The sequence below is a fragment of the Globicephala melas genome, chromosome 13, assembly GCF_963455315.2.
Source record: "Globicephala melas chromosome 13, mGloMel1.2, whole genome shotgun sequence".
Taxonomy (NCBI): Eukaryota; Metazoa; Chordata; class Mammalia; order Artiodactyla; family Delphinidae; genus Globicephala; species Globicephala melas.
This window is the reverse complement of record NC_083326.1, coordinates 51,709,288-51,724,828: the sequence shown is the minus strand read 5'-3', so window position 1 is coordinate 51,724,828 and position 15,541 is coordinate 51,709,288. Positions and strand designations below refer to the sequence as shown.

The 15,541-nt window shown below is 36.2% G+C and overlaps 1 protein-coding gene across 5 annotated transcripts in view; it reads right to left on the bottom strand.

Moving 5' to 3' along the window:
* The window catches only part of ROCK1 (Rho associated coiled-coil containing protein kinase 1), a 147,825-nt gene that overhangs the window by 16,556 nt on the left and 115,728 nt on the right, over positions 1-15,541 (bottom strand). For all 5 annotated transcript variants that reach the window (XR_009566401.1, XM_030842667.2, XM_030842668.2 and 2 more), the window contains 5 exons: positions 13,821-14,005; positions 12,070-12,139; positions 9,413-9,507; positions 1,993-2,158; positions 271-364 (listed from right to left, as the gene is read on the bottom strand). Coding sequence is in view for 4 of the 5 variants with exons in the window: in XM_030842667.2 (XP_030698527.1) it covers positions 271-364; positions 1,993-2,158; positions 9,413-9,507; positions 12,070-12,139; positions 13,821-14,005 (610 nt within the window). In the remaining variant the exon portion in view is untranslated. The remainder of the gene's footprint in view (positions 1-270; positions 365-1,992; positions 2,159-9,412; positions 9,508-12,069; positions 12,140-13,820; positions 14,006-15,541) is intronic.

The following is a 15,541-nucleotide window of genomic DNA, read 5'->3' as shown; positions in this document are numbered from 1 at the left end:
TATTTAAAGTGTACAATGTGATGAATTGATATACACATACATTGTGAAAGGATCCCCCACAATCAAGTTAATTAACACATCAATCACCTCACATATTTACCTTTTTGTGGGGTTTGGTGGTGAGAATATTTAAGTTCTACTAAGATAATACTTACGGCTACAAAAGTTATTTAATATATGAAAACAAATATTTCAAAAACCTAATGCGTAACATAAAGATTTACCTCTGAACTTGATTTAACTTATGATTTTTAAAAAAATCCTACATACCTTCCTCTGCCTTCCTCATTTTATCAGTTAGCTCTTCATTTTCTTTTCTTAATAATTCAATATCTTTGGTTAGCATACTGTTCGTTTCTTCGAGCTAAACAAAGCACAGAAACGTTTAAGCTATATAGTCTCTTTGCTAGTCCCATATTTAAAGCAATAACCTTTAAAAAAATACTTGCATTTTCCATAGATGAGGACAGGTCAGACATTGCTTAATTATAAAAACATCTGGTTTCCAGTTTAAACTATGTGGATATAATTAAATTCAAAATATTTTAAAACAATTGTTAGCTTCCAAAAATTATTTCAGTGTGTGTGTATATACACATTACATATGAATGGAAGGAATAAAAAATGTAATGAAAAGAGAACGAGACTAAAAACTAGGAAATGTGCATTTAGTTTTCTAGCTCTGTGACCCTTAGCAAGTCACAACCCTTCTGGGCTGCAGTTTCTTCATCTGAATAATGATGATGAAAATGACAATTTTAAATGTTTGATGATTATTTTATGGCTGTTAGCATAAATGATGCCATTGTGGGCCCATATAGTTCCTCCTGTCCTTCCCCGGACCCTATCCAGAACTGTACTGTGTGGTAAAAATCACTTCTTTGTTATCAAGGGCTTTGTAGTTAATAGATACTATTTAATAATCATTAAGACCAGGTGGCCTCTATGCTCTGTTAGTCCCCAATCAATGATGAAGACCTTTGCTGACATATTCCTGGTACCTACGAGACTAGTTATCCATTCATAAATCTTGACGTAGGAATGCACTTCCTATTTCCAAGCACATACCCCCCATACCCTAGGTAAACTATAACATTGTCCCAATGGTCCCTTGGTGGTATGGAGTGCAGCTGTGAATGTTTCCATATCGTTGTCTGTCCACACCCACTCTGTGAGTAGGGTATCCTATAATAAACTGATCCACTGATTATACGGAGCTGCCTGCCTTGTTTTTCGGTCTCAAGATACCTTCTCAGTTCGGTGGGCACTTTTCATTTCCTCTGTCCTCCAACAATGTCTTTTAGTAATGTACTTATTCACCCTTCTATTTATATGATTTCATTTAATCTTCGTAAGAAACCTGTGGAATAGGTATTGTTTCTATATTATAGATGAAGAATCTGAGGCTTGGAGAAGTTAAAGCAAACGGCCAAGACCATGTAACTTCTTAGGGGCAAAGCTGGGATTTGAACTCAGACCTGCTTATACCAGAGCACTTGATGGTGGCTTCACCACCAAGAAGAAAAATCTCTCTAACTCCCCTTTCTAGCTCCATAATACATAGACCATAGTATACATTTCAGAAATAGGTAATTGTTTGTAGTACTGTTTTTTCTATAATGGATTTGTAGATATCCACAAAGAATTTTTTATCCCAAAATAGTTTCTCTGAATTTTATAGAATTCTGGTCATGAAATCAGTTGCAATTTATTAAGATAATAAAACAAATGAATTTAAGGTAAGCATTTCTTCACAGAAAATATATTAAGATCTACAGCCAGAAAGGGAAAAAACCCAATACACTGAATAAGAATTTCAATCATTAACAATTGTTTTAGATTATATAAATTATTTTATACATGAGTACAAGTTGACCATTGTGTATAAGTAAATACTCATGCACTTACACTTACCCAAACACTTTAACATGTAACCTATTTTGATTTTTAAATTAATTTTAATCACATAACTTAATGAACTATCACACTTACCCGACTAACAGTGTGCTCTTTATCTGTAATCTCTTGTCTATTTCTTGAAGCAGCTTTCTTGCTTTCTTGGGTCAATTCAAAATACTGTTCTTCCAGAAGCCCTCGAGCCAACTGCTCAGACTCGGCTTTTGTTTCTGCTAGATCCAACTGAGTAGCAAGAGTTTCTCTAGTAGATTTAAAAGAGAAATGAATGTAAACAAATTCAATTCATTCTTCTAACTTAATCATATGCTTAAAAACACAATTCTTTTTAAATGATAAAAAGAATTAAGTATTTTATTGCTTAAAATAAACCTTGAATCCATTACAGACTTCCTATGAAAGTAATGAAGCTAACCTCTCACACTTAGAAAAACTATAAAAGCAAAGGACACTTTAACCTTGTACCTGCTATTTTGCTTAACTAAGGAAAAGGTAATAAAACAATGGCAAGAGGTCTACTTCTAGAAGGGAATGTGTTGGGATCTGGAATGAAACGCAGCATGGCACAGTGGAAAAGTCATTGGCTTATAAATCAAGAGGCCAGGCCTGGACCCTTATCCCCATTCTACCACTACCTAATTGGTTAGGGACATTGGGCAAGTTCATTATACTTACTGGAGCTCAACTTAATCAAATCCATAAAATGAGAGGATTAAACTACATTATTTTTGAGGTCCCTTCCAGCTCTGAAATTCAATGAGATTATGAAGACTTATAAATAGACACCGTAAACTATTCTAGAAATGCTCCTTAGGAATTACATTTTAAAAGCCTTTCAGAATTGACATTCAGACCACGACCAGATCACTGCAGTTTGCCTGCTCTTCCCAAAGAACCTGTCTTCGATAAGTTATCTTGGTCATAATTGTAACCCCTACATACAGTAGGTGCTCAATAAATGTTTATTAAATGAATGAATGAATGACTTCCAACTATTTTCTATTAAGAGAGTAATACAAATACTTTAGGCTGCCTCAAGCCTAAAGAGGAAGACATATAGTGACTACAAAAAATAATTTTTTGGACAATTGTTTTTGTCCAACAAATATTTGAATGTTCCTACGTGCCAAACACTGTTCTAAGAATTAAGGCATACAGCAGTAACAAACTCCCTGCCCTCAGAAAACATACGTTAGTAGTGTGAGATAGTTTAAAGAAATGAACAATATACAGTATATCACACAGAACAATGAAAAGAAAGGTGAAGAGGCTATGAGTGTGGTCACTATTTTATAGAGGGTGATCAAGGAGGCCTCTCTGCTAAGCTGACATTTGAGGAAATATATGGAGGAAGTAAAAGAGCCATGCAGTGTATCCGGGAATACAGCTTCAGGCAGAGGAAACATCTAATACCAACTGCCTAAATGTTCTGAAGGAAGCTAATGTGAGCAGAGTGAAGAGGGGTTGGGGGGAGTTGTGAGATGTAGTAAGAGAAGTGGGGAGAGAGAACAGGTATTATAAGGCTTTCTAAATCAATATAGGGACTTTGGCTTTTACACTGAGTATTCTGTCTTAAAAAGATCATTCTGGCTGTTTAAGATCAGACTAGAAGGGGAACAACGGTAGAAGCAGGGATACCAGTTAGGAGGCAACTGAAATAATCGAGATTGGAGATGATGGTAGTTTGGATCAAGCTGGTAAATGTTAAAAGTGGTGAGAAGTGTTCATATTATGGACATGTTTTTTTAGTTATAGCTAGGATTTATTGATGGATTTCATGCAGAGTATAAGAAAAAAGGAAGAGTCTAGGATGACTCCAAGTTTTGGATTTAAGCAACTAGGAATAACAGAATAGCTAATATTGACATGGGGAAGACAGGGAGGAGCAGGTTGGCAAGGTGAGGGAGTAAGGCATTTTTTCTGGACATGTTACATATAAGATGCTTATTAAACACTCAAGGGGAGATGTCAAACAGACAGCTAGATTTACAAGTCTGGAATTCAGGGGAGAATATACTTGTACATTGATGCTATTTAAAGCCCTGAGGCTAGATGAGAACAAGTAGGGAGTGATCCCTTGGGTCCTCCAAACATCAAAGGTCTCAGAGATGGGAAAGGACAAAGGAGCAAAGAAGGGTGAGGAAGAGCAACCAGTTCAATAAGAGGAAAACAGTGTTTGGTGTCACAGAAGCCAATAAAGAAATTTTGTCAAGAGACAGTAATCAATTATGTCAATTGCTGCTTTAAATAAGACAAGGACTGAGAACTGAGTATAGTTTTTACCTATTAGGAAGTCACCAGTGGCCTTGAAAAGGGTTATTTTGGTAGAGTAATAAGTACAAAAGTCTTGAGTGAGCTCGAGAGAGAATGGGAGAAGAGGACCTGATGATAAATGGTATGTCACTTTTCAAGGAAGTTTGCTACAAAAGGAAGCAAAAAAATAGGATGCTACCTGGAAGTAGATATGTAGTTTAAAGAAAAGCAGGCTGGACTTTCCTGGTGGCGCAGTGGTTAAGAATCCACCTGACAATGCAGGGGACATGGGTTCGATCCACGGTCCAGGAAGATCCCACATGCTGCAGAGCAACTAAGCTCATGTGCCACAACTGCGGAGTCTGTGCTCTGGAGCCCGCAAGCCACAACTACTGAAGCCCTCACACTTAGAGCCCATGCTCTGCAACAGGAGAAGCCACCACAATGAGAAGCCTGCGCACCGCAACGAAGAGTAGCCCCCACTCACCGCAACTAGAGGAAGCCTGCACGCAGCAACAAACACCCAACGCAGCCAAAAATATAAATAAATAAATAAAATTTTAAAACGCTTACAAAAAAACAAAAAAGAAAAGGAGGTTATTTTTTAAGGATATGTTTACCTGTATGCTTATATAACAACAGGAATGACTACAGAAAGGAAAAAACGATGTAGGAAAGATGAGAGTATTATTGGAGTCATACTCTTAAGTAGGCAGAAAGGGATGGGATAGAGGGGCTGCCTTTAGGTAAATTCATGTAAATTTTGTCCATTTACATGAATCAGAAGGACGGTAGGGTTTTAGGTACAGACGCAAACAGGTTAGTAGCTATGGTGGTGGAAGAGAGAAGATGTTCTATGACTTCCAGGAAGCAAGGCCATTTGCTGAGTATGAGAACAAGGAGAAGTTGTTGATTTGAGGAAGGAGAAAAAGATAGAAAATAGTTGTCTAGAAGAGTAGGGGAGTTAGGAAAAGATAAAAAATACTGCCATTGGTAAGTCCATGAATACTAAGGGGTGGTAATGCAGGGCTTCAGATGGATAACATGTTCTCATCTGGGGTTACTGCTTTGCATCAGGTTCAGATAAATTACCTGCAACTACATTCATCCAGACTTCCTTCACAACTCTCCATAGTAAAAGACCTGTCTTTACTGATGTTTAAGGCCAATCTCTCACTTTTATTTTCCTATCTCCTTTAAGAAATCAATTTATCAATAATTCCCTATGCTTCTAGATTATAAGATTATAAGCAGGGGCTTTGTTCTTATTCACTGCTATATTCCAAATGCCTAGAAAAGCATCTGGTCCATAGAAAGTGCTCAGAAATTTTGTTTGAATCAGTGAACAGATGTGCAACTTTTTCCGCTCTGATTTCCTTGCCAGGTCCAATGCTCAAATTTCTGCTATCTTTAAAAAGAAATGATGCTCCTTCACAGTCTCCTCCAGCTACAGCCATAGCTTCTTGCCTTAACAACTATGTTTCTTGAATTTTTTGATTTAATAAATATTTACTGAGCATCTACAATGTTCTAGGTACAATTCTAGATGTTAGGCATATAGCAGTGAATTAGAGTTAAGAACAAAACAACTGAAAATTCCTTCCTTTGTTGAGCTTAACTTTGAATGGAAAGAAAAACAACAGAGTAAGTAAGCAAATTCTATAATATATTAGGAAGAGATAAGTGCTAAGGTAAAAATAAAACAAGGAAGAAAGTACTGAGCTGGGCAGCTAGGTAGTAAGGTGAGGGCATTCTCAATTTTTGAAAGTGTTCAGGGAAGGTCTCTCGAGATTACATTTAGACCTAGACCTGCAGAGTGTAAAGGAAGAACCCATGTGGATATTCAGAGGAAAATGTTCCAGGCAGAGGGATGAGCAAGTCCAAAGGCCCTGAGGCAGAAGAGTAACACACTGGTTTGTGAATAGTAAAGAGGTCAATGTGGCTGCTTTCTACTCTCTCTGTACTTCTACCCTTCCCACTCATGTCTCAGTCTACTTCAGTATAGTACCTATCAATATTGTCATCACTATTTACAAGCTGTTCTCAACAAGATAACCTTAAATATAATGGGACAATTTATTTTTTACTTGACCTTTCTGAGTATTTGGAATTTTAAGTCACTTTCTCTTTTTTGAAATATTCTATTCCCCTGGCATTTGTGATACCCCACTCTGCTTTCCTCTTTGTATTATGGGTGACTTTATACTTTCCCTTCCTCTGCCCATTCCTTATCCTACACTAGGGGTTACAACTTGTTGCTTGAGAGAGCCAAATGAGTCCATATAAATGTCCCCTCCTACTTCCTTTCTGTACCTGCATGTGCATGCACGCACACATACACACTTAAAAATAAATTTGGGCCAATATTTTACATAAAAACTGAGATTCCTGGCTTCTCTTGAAAAATCAGAAGATCTTGAAATACTGGGTCAGTGCTACCATGTGGCAGCAAATGCTCAGAATTGAAGACGTGAACTCTTCAGTTTGTTATAATCCTCACAACTCACGCAATGCATGCTACCGATACTTAGATCCAACTAACTTCAACCCAGTTACATGTATGGTGTCATAGGCTCAAGAGTTCATAAATCCTGATAAACACAACTGTCTTAATAAATCTCATCTATCTTAGTGGTTTCAGCATGAAATGACTGTTGAATTGGCTTCAAGTCCTTATCTTTGAGTTCTAAAGCAATAATGCCAATGTCTGGTATCCATTTCTCTTTGGACATCCCATAGGCACCTCAAACTCAGTAGGTATGAAATAGAAATAACCTTGTTTGCTCTCATTCCCCCAAACTGGTATTTTAAGCTTAGGGACTACCACTACCAACAACCCAATTGTCCTGGTCAGAAACTTGAGCTGACCTGAAATTTTCCCTAACTTTTATCCCCATACCTTCAAATCTACAACTCCTATTGCTTCTACTTTCTTATTTTTTCCTATGCACTTGCCTCTCCTTTTACTGCCAACTTCCACTATAATTGTATATCTAGATTATTCCTATGGCAGTATAACTGGACTCCCTATATCCACCCAGCTTTGCCTCACTCCAATCCATTCTCTAAAGACTGGAGACTTCTAAAACCCTATCTTGTCAACCCCTAGCTTAAATTTTCATTTATTCATTGAATATTTATTGAATACTTATTATTTGCCCAGCTCTGATCTAGGTGATGTGGATATACAATAGAGAATGGCAAAAAAAATAAAATCTTCCACTCTTCAACGTTGATAATTCCCAATGACACACAAGCCCTTTGTAATCTGACTCAGGTTTACCTCTCCAGCCTCATCTGTCACCAACTGTCTCCCTACCGGCAAATGAAAGCATTTGCTGCTCCCAAATCACAGATTGGCTTTTGCCTATACTGTTCTCAACCCATATCCCATTCCCTGGTGAATTCTACTCTGCTTAGTTGTCACCTGGGGAATGTTCTCTGAATCCCAGATGGTAAGATGAGGTATATACCCCTTCAGTATATCCCAATAGCACTTTGTCATAGCCACCTACCTTAATTATATCTGTTTCCTGACTAGATTCTGAAGCACTTGATGGTTAGAGCCATAACTTATTAATAATTATATCACTGGCATGAAGCACAGCACACAGCACAAGAGTGGTGATCAACACATTTCTCTTAAACAGATCAAACAAGGGAAAACATATCAACCCCATGAAACAATATAGTATGTAGCAGATTGGGTGTCCCCTTCACTGTGAATGCATATAAACTGGGACTGTATATTATATTGTAGATACCACACAAATGATAGGCAACAGACTATACTCTACAAAAGTAGTTTACTACTGTCACAGAGAGAAACCAGGAAATGTAGCTTTGTGCCTACCTTAGAGTTTGCCTAATGTATTAAGGATCTAAGCACTGAGTGCCAATGGTTGCTAAAAACAGAGGTAGTCTTCCCTCTAAAAACCAGATTTGAATCTGTTTAAGCCTCCAGATTAGGGGTGTCCAGTAAAACTTTCTACGATGACAGAAATGTTCTACACTTGTGCTGTCCAATATGGTAGATACTGACCATATAAGACTATTAAGCACCTAAGTCGTGACTAGTACATCTGAGGAACTAAAGTTTAAATTTTATTTTAATGAACTAAAGTTTAAATTTAAACGGCTACATGTGATTGGTGGCTACCATACTAAACAGTGAAACTCTAGATTTAACCACTGATTTGCAAAAAACACAGAAGGATGACGAAAATGTTCAACTAACTATGGAAACAGAATCAGCAAAATCATAACTGAGGAAAACTATACAGGACAAATGATTCAGTTCCTTCAACAAATAAGTATCAGGATAGTGATTACTCTTGTGGTGGGGAGGGAAGAGGCATAAGCAGAAGTGGGGATATAGTGGGCTTCTGAGGTAGATTTTGTTCATGGGTGGTGGTTATAATGATATTTGTCATATAATTTATGAAACTGTACCTGTTTTGCTATTTTATGTATTTGTTTGCTTCAACAATAAAAGTTAAAATTTTTTACTTCTTTCAAAGGTGGTTATATGGAAAAGAATATAACAATGTGAGAAAACTAGTTTCAATGTCTGTTCTCACACTATCTAGCTATGAGCAGTTGTTACACTTAATAGCTTTCTAAGATCACCTCCTTATAAGGCCCTAGGCACACATGCAATGGAAATTAACCTGCATTATAATACTAAGAGGAAGACCCTGCATACCTTTACCTAACATAAAATGATGACTTGCAAATACAGCGTGAACTTTTTTTTTTTTTTTTGGCGCGGTACGTGGGCCTCTCACTGTTGTGGCCTCTCCCATTGCGGAGCACAGGCTCAGCGGCCATGGCTCACGGGCCTAGCCGCTCCGCGGCATGTGGGATCCTCCCGGACCGAGGCACGAACCCACGTCCCCTGCATCGGCAGGTGGACTCTCAACCACTGCGCCACCAGGGAAGGCCCGAGTGTGAACTATTTATATACAAATAGATGTTTGAAGATTGAGAGACCCTTGAAAACAATTTACTGTCACAATTTAGTGAATCTCTGTACAACCCCTACAGTGTTAATGTATCAAATTATTTCTTCACCATAAAGGCAAATTTAGCCTAAATCTAGTTTGATTTGTTCTGAATTAGCCCAATAAGATTTGCTATTCCACTGTCATCAGAATAATGGCACATCTATTCTCTACCTTTAAACTTAAATTTAAGAATGTTTTGCTATAGTACTGATTCTTGTTCTAAACTAAAATGGACATACTTTTCACTTTGTAGTTCCTGTATTTTCTTTGAATTTTCTCTGTTTTTTTCTTCAATTTCTTCCTTAAGTTCCTTTACCTGGGTTTTATAAAGTGTCTGCAAAACAAGTGATAAGAAGACGTAAGTGTTTATGGTAGGTTAAAAAACAGTTTGGTAGTTTCTTATAAACAATTAACACATGGTCCAACAATTCCACTCCTAAGTATTTACCCAGGACAAATACAAATATATATCCATACAGAGTCTTATACATAAATTTTCATTGCAGTTTTATTCATGGTAACTCCAAACTGGAAACAACCCCAGATATCTATCATCAGATGAATTTTTAAAGTTGTGATGTACCAATACTACTCAACAATAAAAAGGAATGAACTACTAATATATACAGCATGATAAACCTAAAAAATGTTAAGCTGTATGAAAGAAACCAAGTGCTAAAGAGTGTGTACTACATGATTCCATGTATATGAAATTGTAGAATAGGTGAAAATAATCAATAAGACAGAAAGCAAATCAGTGGTTGCCTGCAGATAGAGGTGGGTGGAGAAGATTGACTCCAAAGGGCCGTGAAGGAAATGTTTTATATGTTGATTGTGATGGTGGTCACAGTATACACATATGTCAGAATTTATCAACCACTTAAAATGGGTACAATTTATTATATATAAATTATACCTCAAAAATATATTAAATATATTGATTTGGGAAAAACATTATAAAGAAACTTAGCAAGCAATACTTATTTAAAAGTTAGATCAATTTTTGAAGTAAATAATGTTAGAGAAACCACTTCTCTTGGGTGATGAAGTGGGTGGTTGACAGGTATAAGAAATATCCATAAATAGGATTTATCAATGTTCTGTCAACATATGAATAATATATACTTAGTACAGAACAATGATTCTTACAAAATTCACTAGGTTTTTGCCAACTCCATCAACAAATATTTAACAGGTATGAAAAAGTATTAGACCCACACTGTGTTAGATGCTGAGGTTACAGAGTAAACTTCCAATTCTGAAGTCTATGTCTTTTTTTTAAACCAACCTTTTTAGTCTAAAAGATAAGAAAAAAAATAGTAAGGACCAGCAAATAGCTGTGGAGTACTACTTTTACACTGTACACTGAATTATACCTCTAAGAAATAGCACTTCTCTAGGGGGAAAAGTACATTTCCATGGGAATGCAAATGAAGGAAGAATGATGGCTGGCTTTAGTTTAAGTGCTTACAATTTCTAAAATGAAATAGTCCATTCTGCATTTAGGAATCAGATTCTCATTTCTCCTTTCTCTGACTTCAATTACTGAAATTTATATGTGTAATCAATGAAGAGAGAAAAAGAAAAATAACCTGATTTGAAAGCCCAGATTAAAGAAAATCTTAAATTTGGTTCGTAATAACTTATCAAATTTACCAGTCCTCACAAACAATAGAATAAATCAAAACTAAAGGCAGGGTTAGTATTTTGTATGGTTTTTATACAGGCAAAAATCAAGAATCCATAGGAACCACCACATATCACTTGACAGCCATCCCAAAACATGGAGGCACTGAATGATTACTCTGTGGAAGCCTAGGGACAAAAAGGTGTGCTTGGTATTACAGACCACTTTGCAGAAGTCAGTACCACACACTGAATAGTTAAGGTTAATTTACACTCAGGGAAAAGTTTTTCAACAATCTTGAATTATTTTTTAATTTAAAAACATTTAATTTAAAAACATATTTAATTTAAAAACATATTATACTATCATAAAAACATATGATAGTATAATAAGCCAAGAAGAAATAGACAGTAGTAGAAAGTCATCATATTTATTAGGAGATGAAAAGAGTAGAGCATGAAGCTCTTAATTGTGTGAAATTCTGTAGAGCTCTAATGGTATCCAGATTTTTTACTAGAGAAATCATTACTTCCAATATTGTTCACACTTGGTTTCTAGGGCATGTTTATCAGTGTAACTCAAACTCCATGCATTTAATTACGCTGCTTAAAGCTCATAGGAAAGGTGGTTGCCACTGAAAGAGAAATGGAGCTGGTAGATAAATGTTAAGTTGAAATGGCAGAGCACAAGCTTGGCAACCAGAGGAAGTAAACAAAAATTCAGAGGTTTCAATAAAGCCTCAAAGCATTAGCTATAAATGCTCATCAACAGTAGTAATGAAAATAACTTGGCCTGCAGCAAATAAGAAAATGATTTTTATGGAGAAAAAGGATAACAGATGCATAAAAGTGCACACAGGGCTAAAACAGGAAAAAGCTCCTCAACATACCCACAACTGTATGTAGTTACACCTAGAGATATATGTACGTAGGCCACTATAATGTGTATACAAGAACCACACATGATAATACTGGCACTCTAAACCACCAGAGCTTGCTACCAGGCAGACAGAACCCTTAACAAAGTCTTATATGCAGCTCCAGTTTGAAAGCAATTCTGGAAATATTTGCACAAAAACAGTCATTTCTTTACAACTTAAACAGACCACCAACTCAGATCCAGAAATGAAATGCAGAGATGGGGATATAAAGAAGGGGAGAAAACTACTTCACAGTCATTTGAAAAAGAATCATAGTTCACATTAAAAATCTAAATACCTTGTTTTAAGTCAGGTTTTGAAACAGTCTATATGTTAAAAATGATTCTCACCGAGAAATATTGCTCAGCTTCAAGCTGATCTTGTAGCTCCCGCATCTGTCCTTCATTTCCTCTGTATTGTCTTTAGACAAAAGAGAAAACAGTAAACAAATGCTCCTATTTATACTAGACTTTACATCATTCTTTGTTTCTTAAAGTTGCTACAATAAAAAAGGTTTACTAAAGTAACCTTTGTTTCAAAAAATCATTCTTCAGGGACTTCCCTGGCAGTCCAGTGGTTAAGACCCTGCGCTTCCACTGCAGGGGGCGCAGGTTTGATCCCTGATAGGGGAAGTAAGATCCCGCATGCTGCGCGGTACAGCCAAAAAATTTAAAAACTCATACTTCATTATACAGTATTACTTTACTAGTTATATTTGGTTAGGCCACACTGTCTGCTCCTTATTAAATGATACTATGAAAAGTCGAGGGAACAGTTTTCTACTGAAGGTCACTTATTAATTGTGGAGTAATCCACAATGCAAAAATGAAAATATTTTTTGGTAAGTTTTTCTAAAGAAAAGCTTTCTTAGGGATACATTTAAAATGTCTTATGCTGTAAGGAGACTATTAAAAACTTGACCATATTTAATAAATAGTAAGAATAATTTAGTACTATATTTTATGGTCAATTAAGCACAAGGGTGTGGTGGAAATGAATACTCAGGTAAGCAGTAAGAAGGGAGGCAATAATAACAACTGACAAAGGAGGAGTAACACAGATAAAGAGACAAGTACACTGCTCACAGAGAGGAAAGGACTTAAAAAGACAGAGACACAATGCAACCCAAAGACAGCTATTCAACAATGAACAATTCCATCTGCAGCTGCTAGGTTTTCATATTAGATAGTAACAGCTTTTTATTTTCAGCATATGGTTGACAAAAAGTACATAATAATTATTAGTTAAATGCTGAGTGAAAGTTATTTCGGGAGAAGAAAACTACAAAACACATTACTTGGTAAAAATAGTGGCTCTAAAAGGGGAAAAGAATTTCACCAATATAAAGTCAACAAAATCAAACCCAGCAATTTTACCTAAGAATTACTGTGTTGTAAACAAAGCTGGCAAATGAAGACATTATAACATAAATTTGGAGGAAATAAAACCTCATGGTCTGGCATAAGGTATCTTTGATATTAAATTTCTGAAGCATGTCCTTATACAAATTCTGAAAGTCATACTGACACCTTGCTTTGTCCCCATTTCAAGTAAGCGGGCACATCACATCTCAGAATAGAAGAAAAAGAACATTTTGCACTTTGAGATGAACCAAAGAAACAAAATAAAACAAACAAACAAACAAATACAGGGCCATCATGTCTAATTCTAGTCTCTAAAATAAAGAAACCTTAAACATTTTCTGTAAGGTACTAAATCCTTAATAATAAGGTTATTCCTCATTTTTGTAATTCTAGTGTGAAGAAACATGATGACTTTCATAGATATGAAAATCATATGAGAAAACTGTGTTTTTCCTACCATAAACAGACATTGTAAAGTCACTAGTCTTGATAATGTCCTTTTTTTCCCCTTTAAATAACTGTGTTTTTTATTTAGTAAGCCTGTCTTTCCAAAGCCTGAGCTCCCTTGCAAACCTTCTTTGCAAATAAATTCTTTTATTTTTTCTAAATGCTTTTTCCTAAATCTTCCTTTCACAAACTCTAAGAACATAACCTATACACACATAAAATATGAAACACATAAGCAAATGCTAAACACAAAAAAGAAAGAAATCAAGAATGTTATTTCCGAAACTTACTTTGTAAGCTGAGCTAATTCAAACTCTAATAATCTCTTTGCTTCCAATAAAGTATTTATTTCCTGTTTCATCTGCTTTTCTAAACCTTTTAAATTGTCTGCCTCAAATGCATGGGTCTTCAATTCATTTTGTAACAAAAGTCGCTTATTTGACTCCTGCTCCAGTTGCAGGGATAGATTCTTAACCTATGAATGAGAAAAATAATTGGGATTGTAAATCTCTTTAGTAATTTATTAGACATCATTTGAAAGAATACTAATCAAATCTCAAGTACATTATAATTCCTTATACAAGTAGAAAATATTAGTATTGTAATGAGTCTCCACTGTTCTATGCATTTATTACTGCAGAATTTACTGTTAAATCAAATTAATTCCCAAATTTCAGATGTGAGATCTTGGAGGGAAAAGAAATCTGGTTTCTTTGTACCCCAACCTGTATGGAAATTTTGGAAAAGGTGAGGATAAAAGTCACTTTTGGGGGGACATTCCTAAATGGTATTTAAATTTACCTGTTCTTTCATAAATGTTTGTACTCTAATCTACAACCCTCTAGAGTTTATAAAACAAATTGAATATATATTTAGTTCAACTCAATAAATATTTATCAAGTACTTATTAGGCGTTAGGACTAATAAACGAAAAATTCTTACAGTGGTTACAGTGCCCTTCATGATCTATTCTGTTTACTTTCCTAGCATTATCACTGGTCATTCTCTGAATCCAAACATACTCCTCAGATCCTCCAGTGTGACAAACTCTCCATCACCACACAGTTCTTGCACAGGCTATTCTCTGTCTTTCCCTCTTCATTTATTCTTTCTTCAGCTCTTAAATGCCAAACCCTTAGTGAGGCCTCCTTTACCTCCTGGATGTGATTAGTCCTAACACTCCTACTTGGTATGTCCTCTTTAAATATGTCATGCTTGTAATTCAATTTTAATATCTGTCTTTCCCTTTGGGTTCTAAGTTCCACAGAAGTCAAGACCATAGCCGTCTTATTCCATACCCCAACTCCTAGCACAGGGCTAGGCAGATAACACGTGGTCAAAAGTTACATTTTAAAATTACTGAATATTATCTCCCAAATTTTCAACACATATTCTTCCTGCATGCTGGCTCTATTAGGTATCTCTAATCTCTCTTCTTTCTTGTCCATTCTATATACCACTACCAGATTACTTTTCCTGAAAGAGTGTTTTCATCTATAGCTTTATAGTTTTAAAAACTATCAATACTTTGCCCTCCAGGTTTCCCCCATGACTACTCAATATGTCTCTCCTTTCCTGGTTTGATCAAGTCGCTTTTTGTCCCTCACTTACCTATCTCCTTAAGCATTCAGTAATTACTCTTTTACATATGTGAACTAATTATTTTTAGTCTTATAATTTCTAAAGTACATATACCGGCTTCTCTGGTGGTGCAGTGGTTAAGAATCCGCCTGCCAATGCAGGGGACAGAGGTTCGAGCCCTGGTCCAGGAAGATCCCACATGCCGCCGAGCAACGAAGCCCGTGGGCCACAACTACAGAGTCCGCGTGCTGCAAATACTGAAGCCCGCGTGCCTAGAGCCTGTGCTCCGCAACAAGAGAAGCCACTGCAATGAGAAGCCCACACACTGCAATGAAGAGTAGCCCCCGCTCACCACAACTAGAGAAAGCCCACGTGCAGCAACAAAGACCCAATGCAGCCAAAAATAAATAAATAAAATAAATAAAGTACA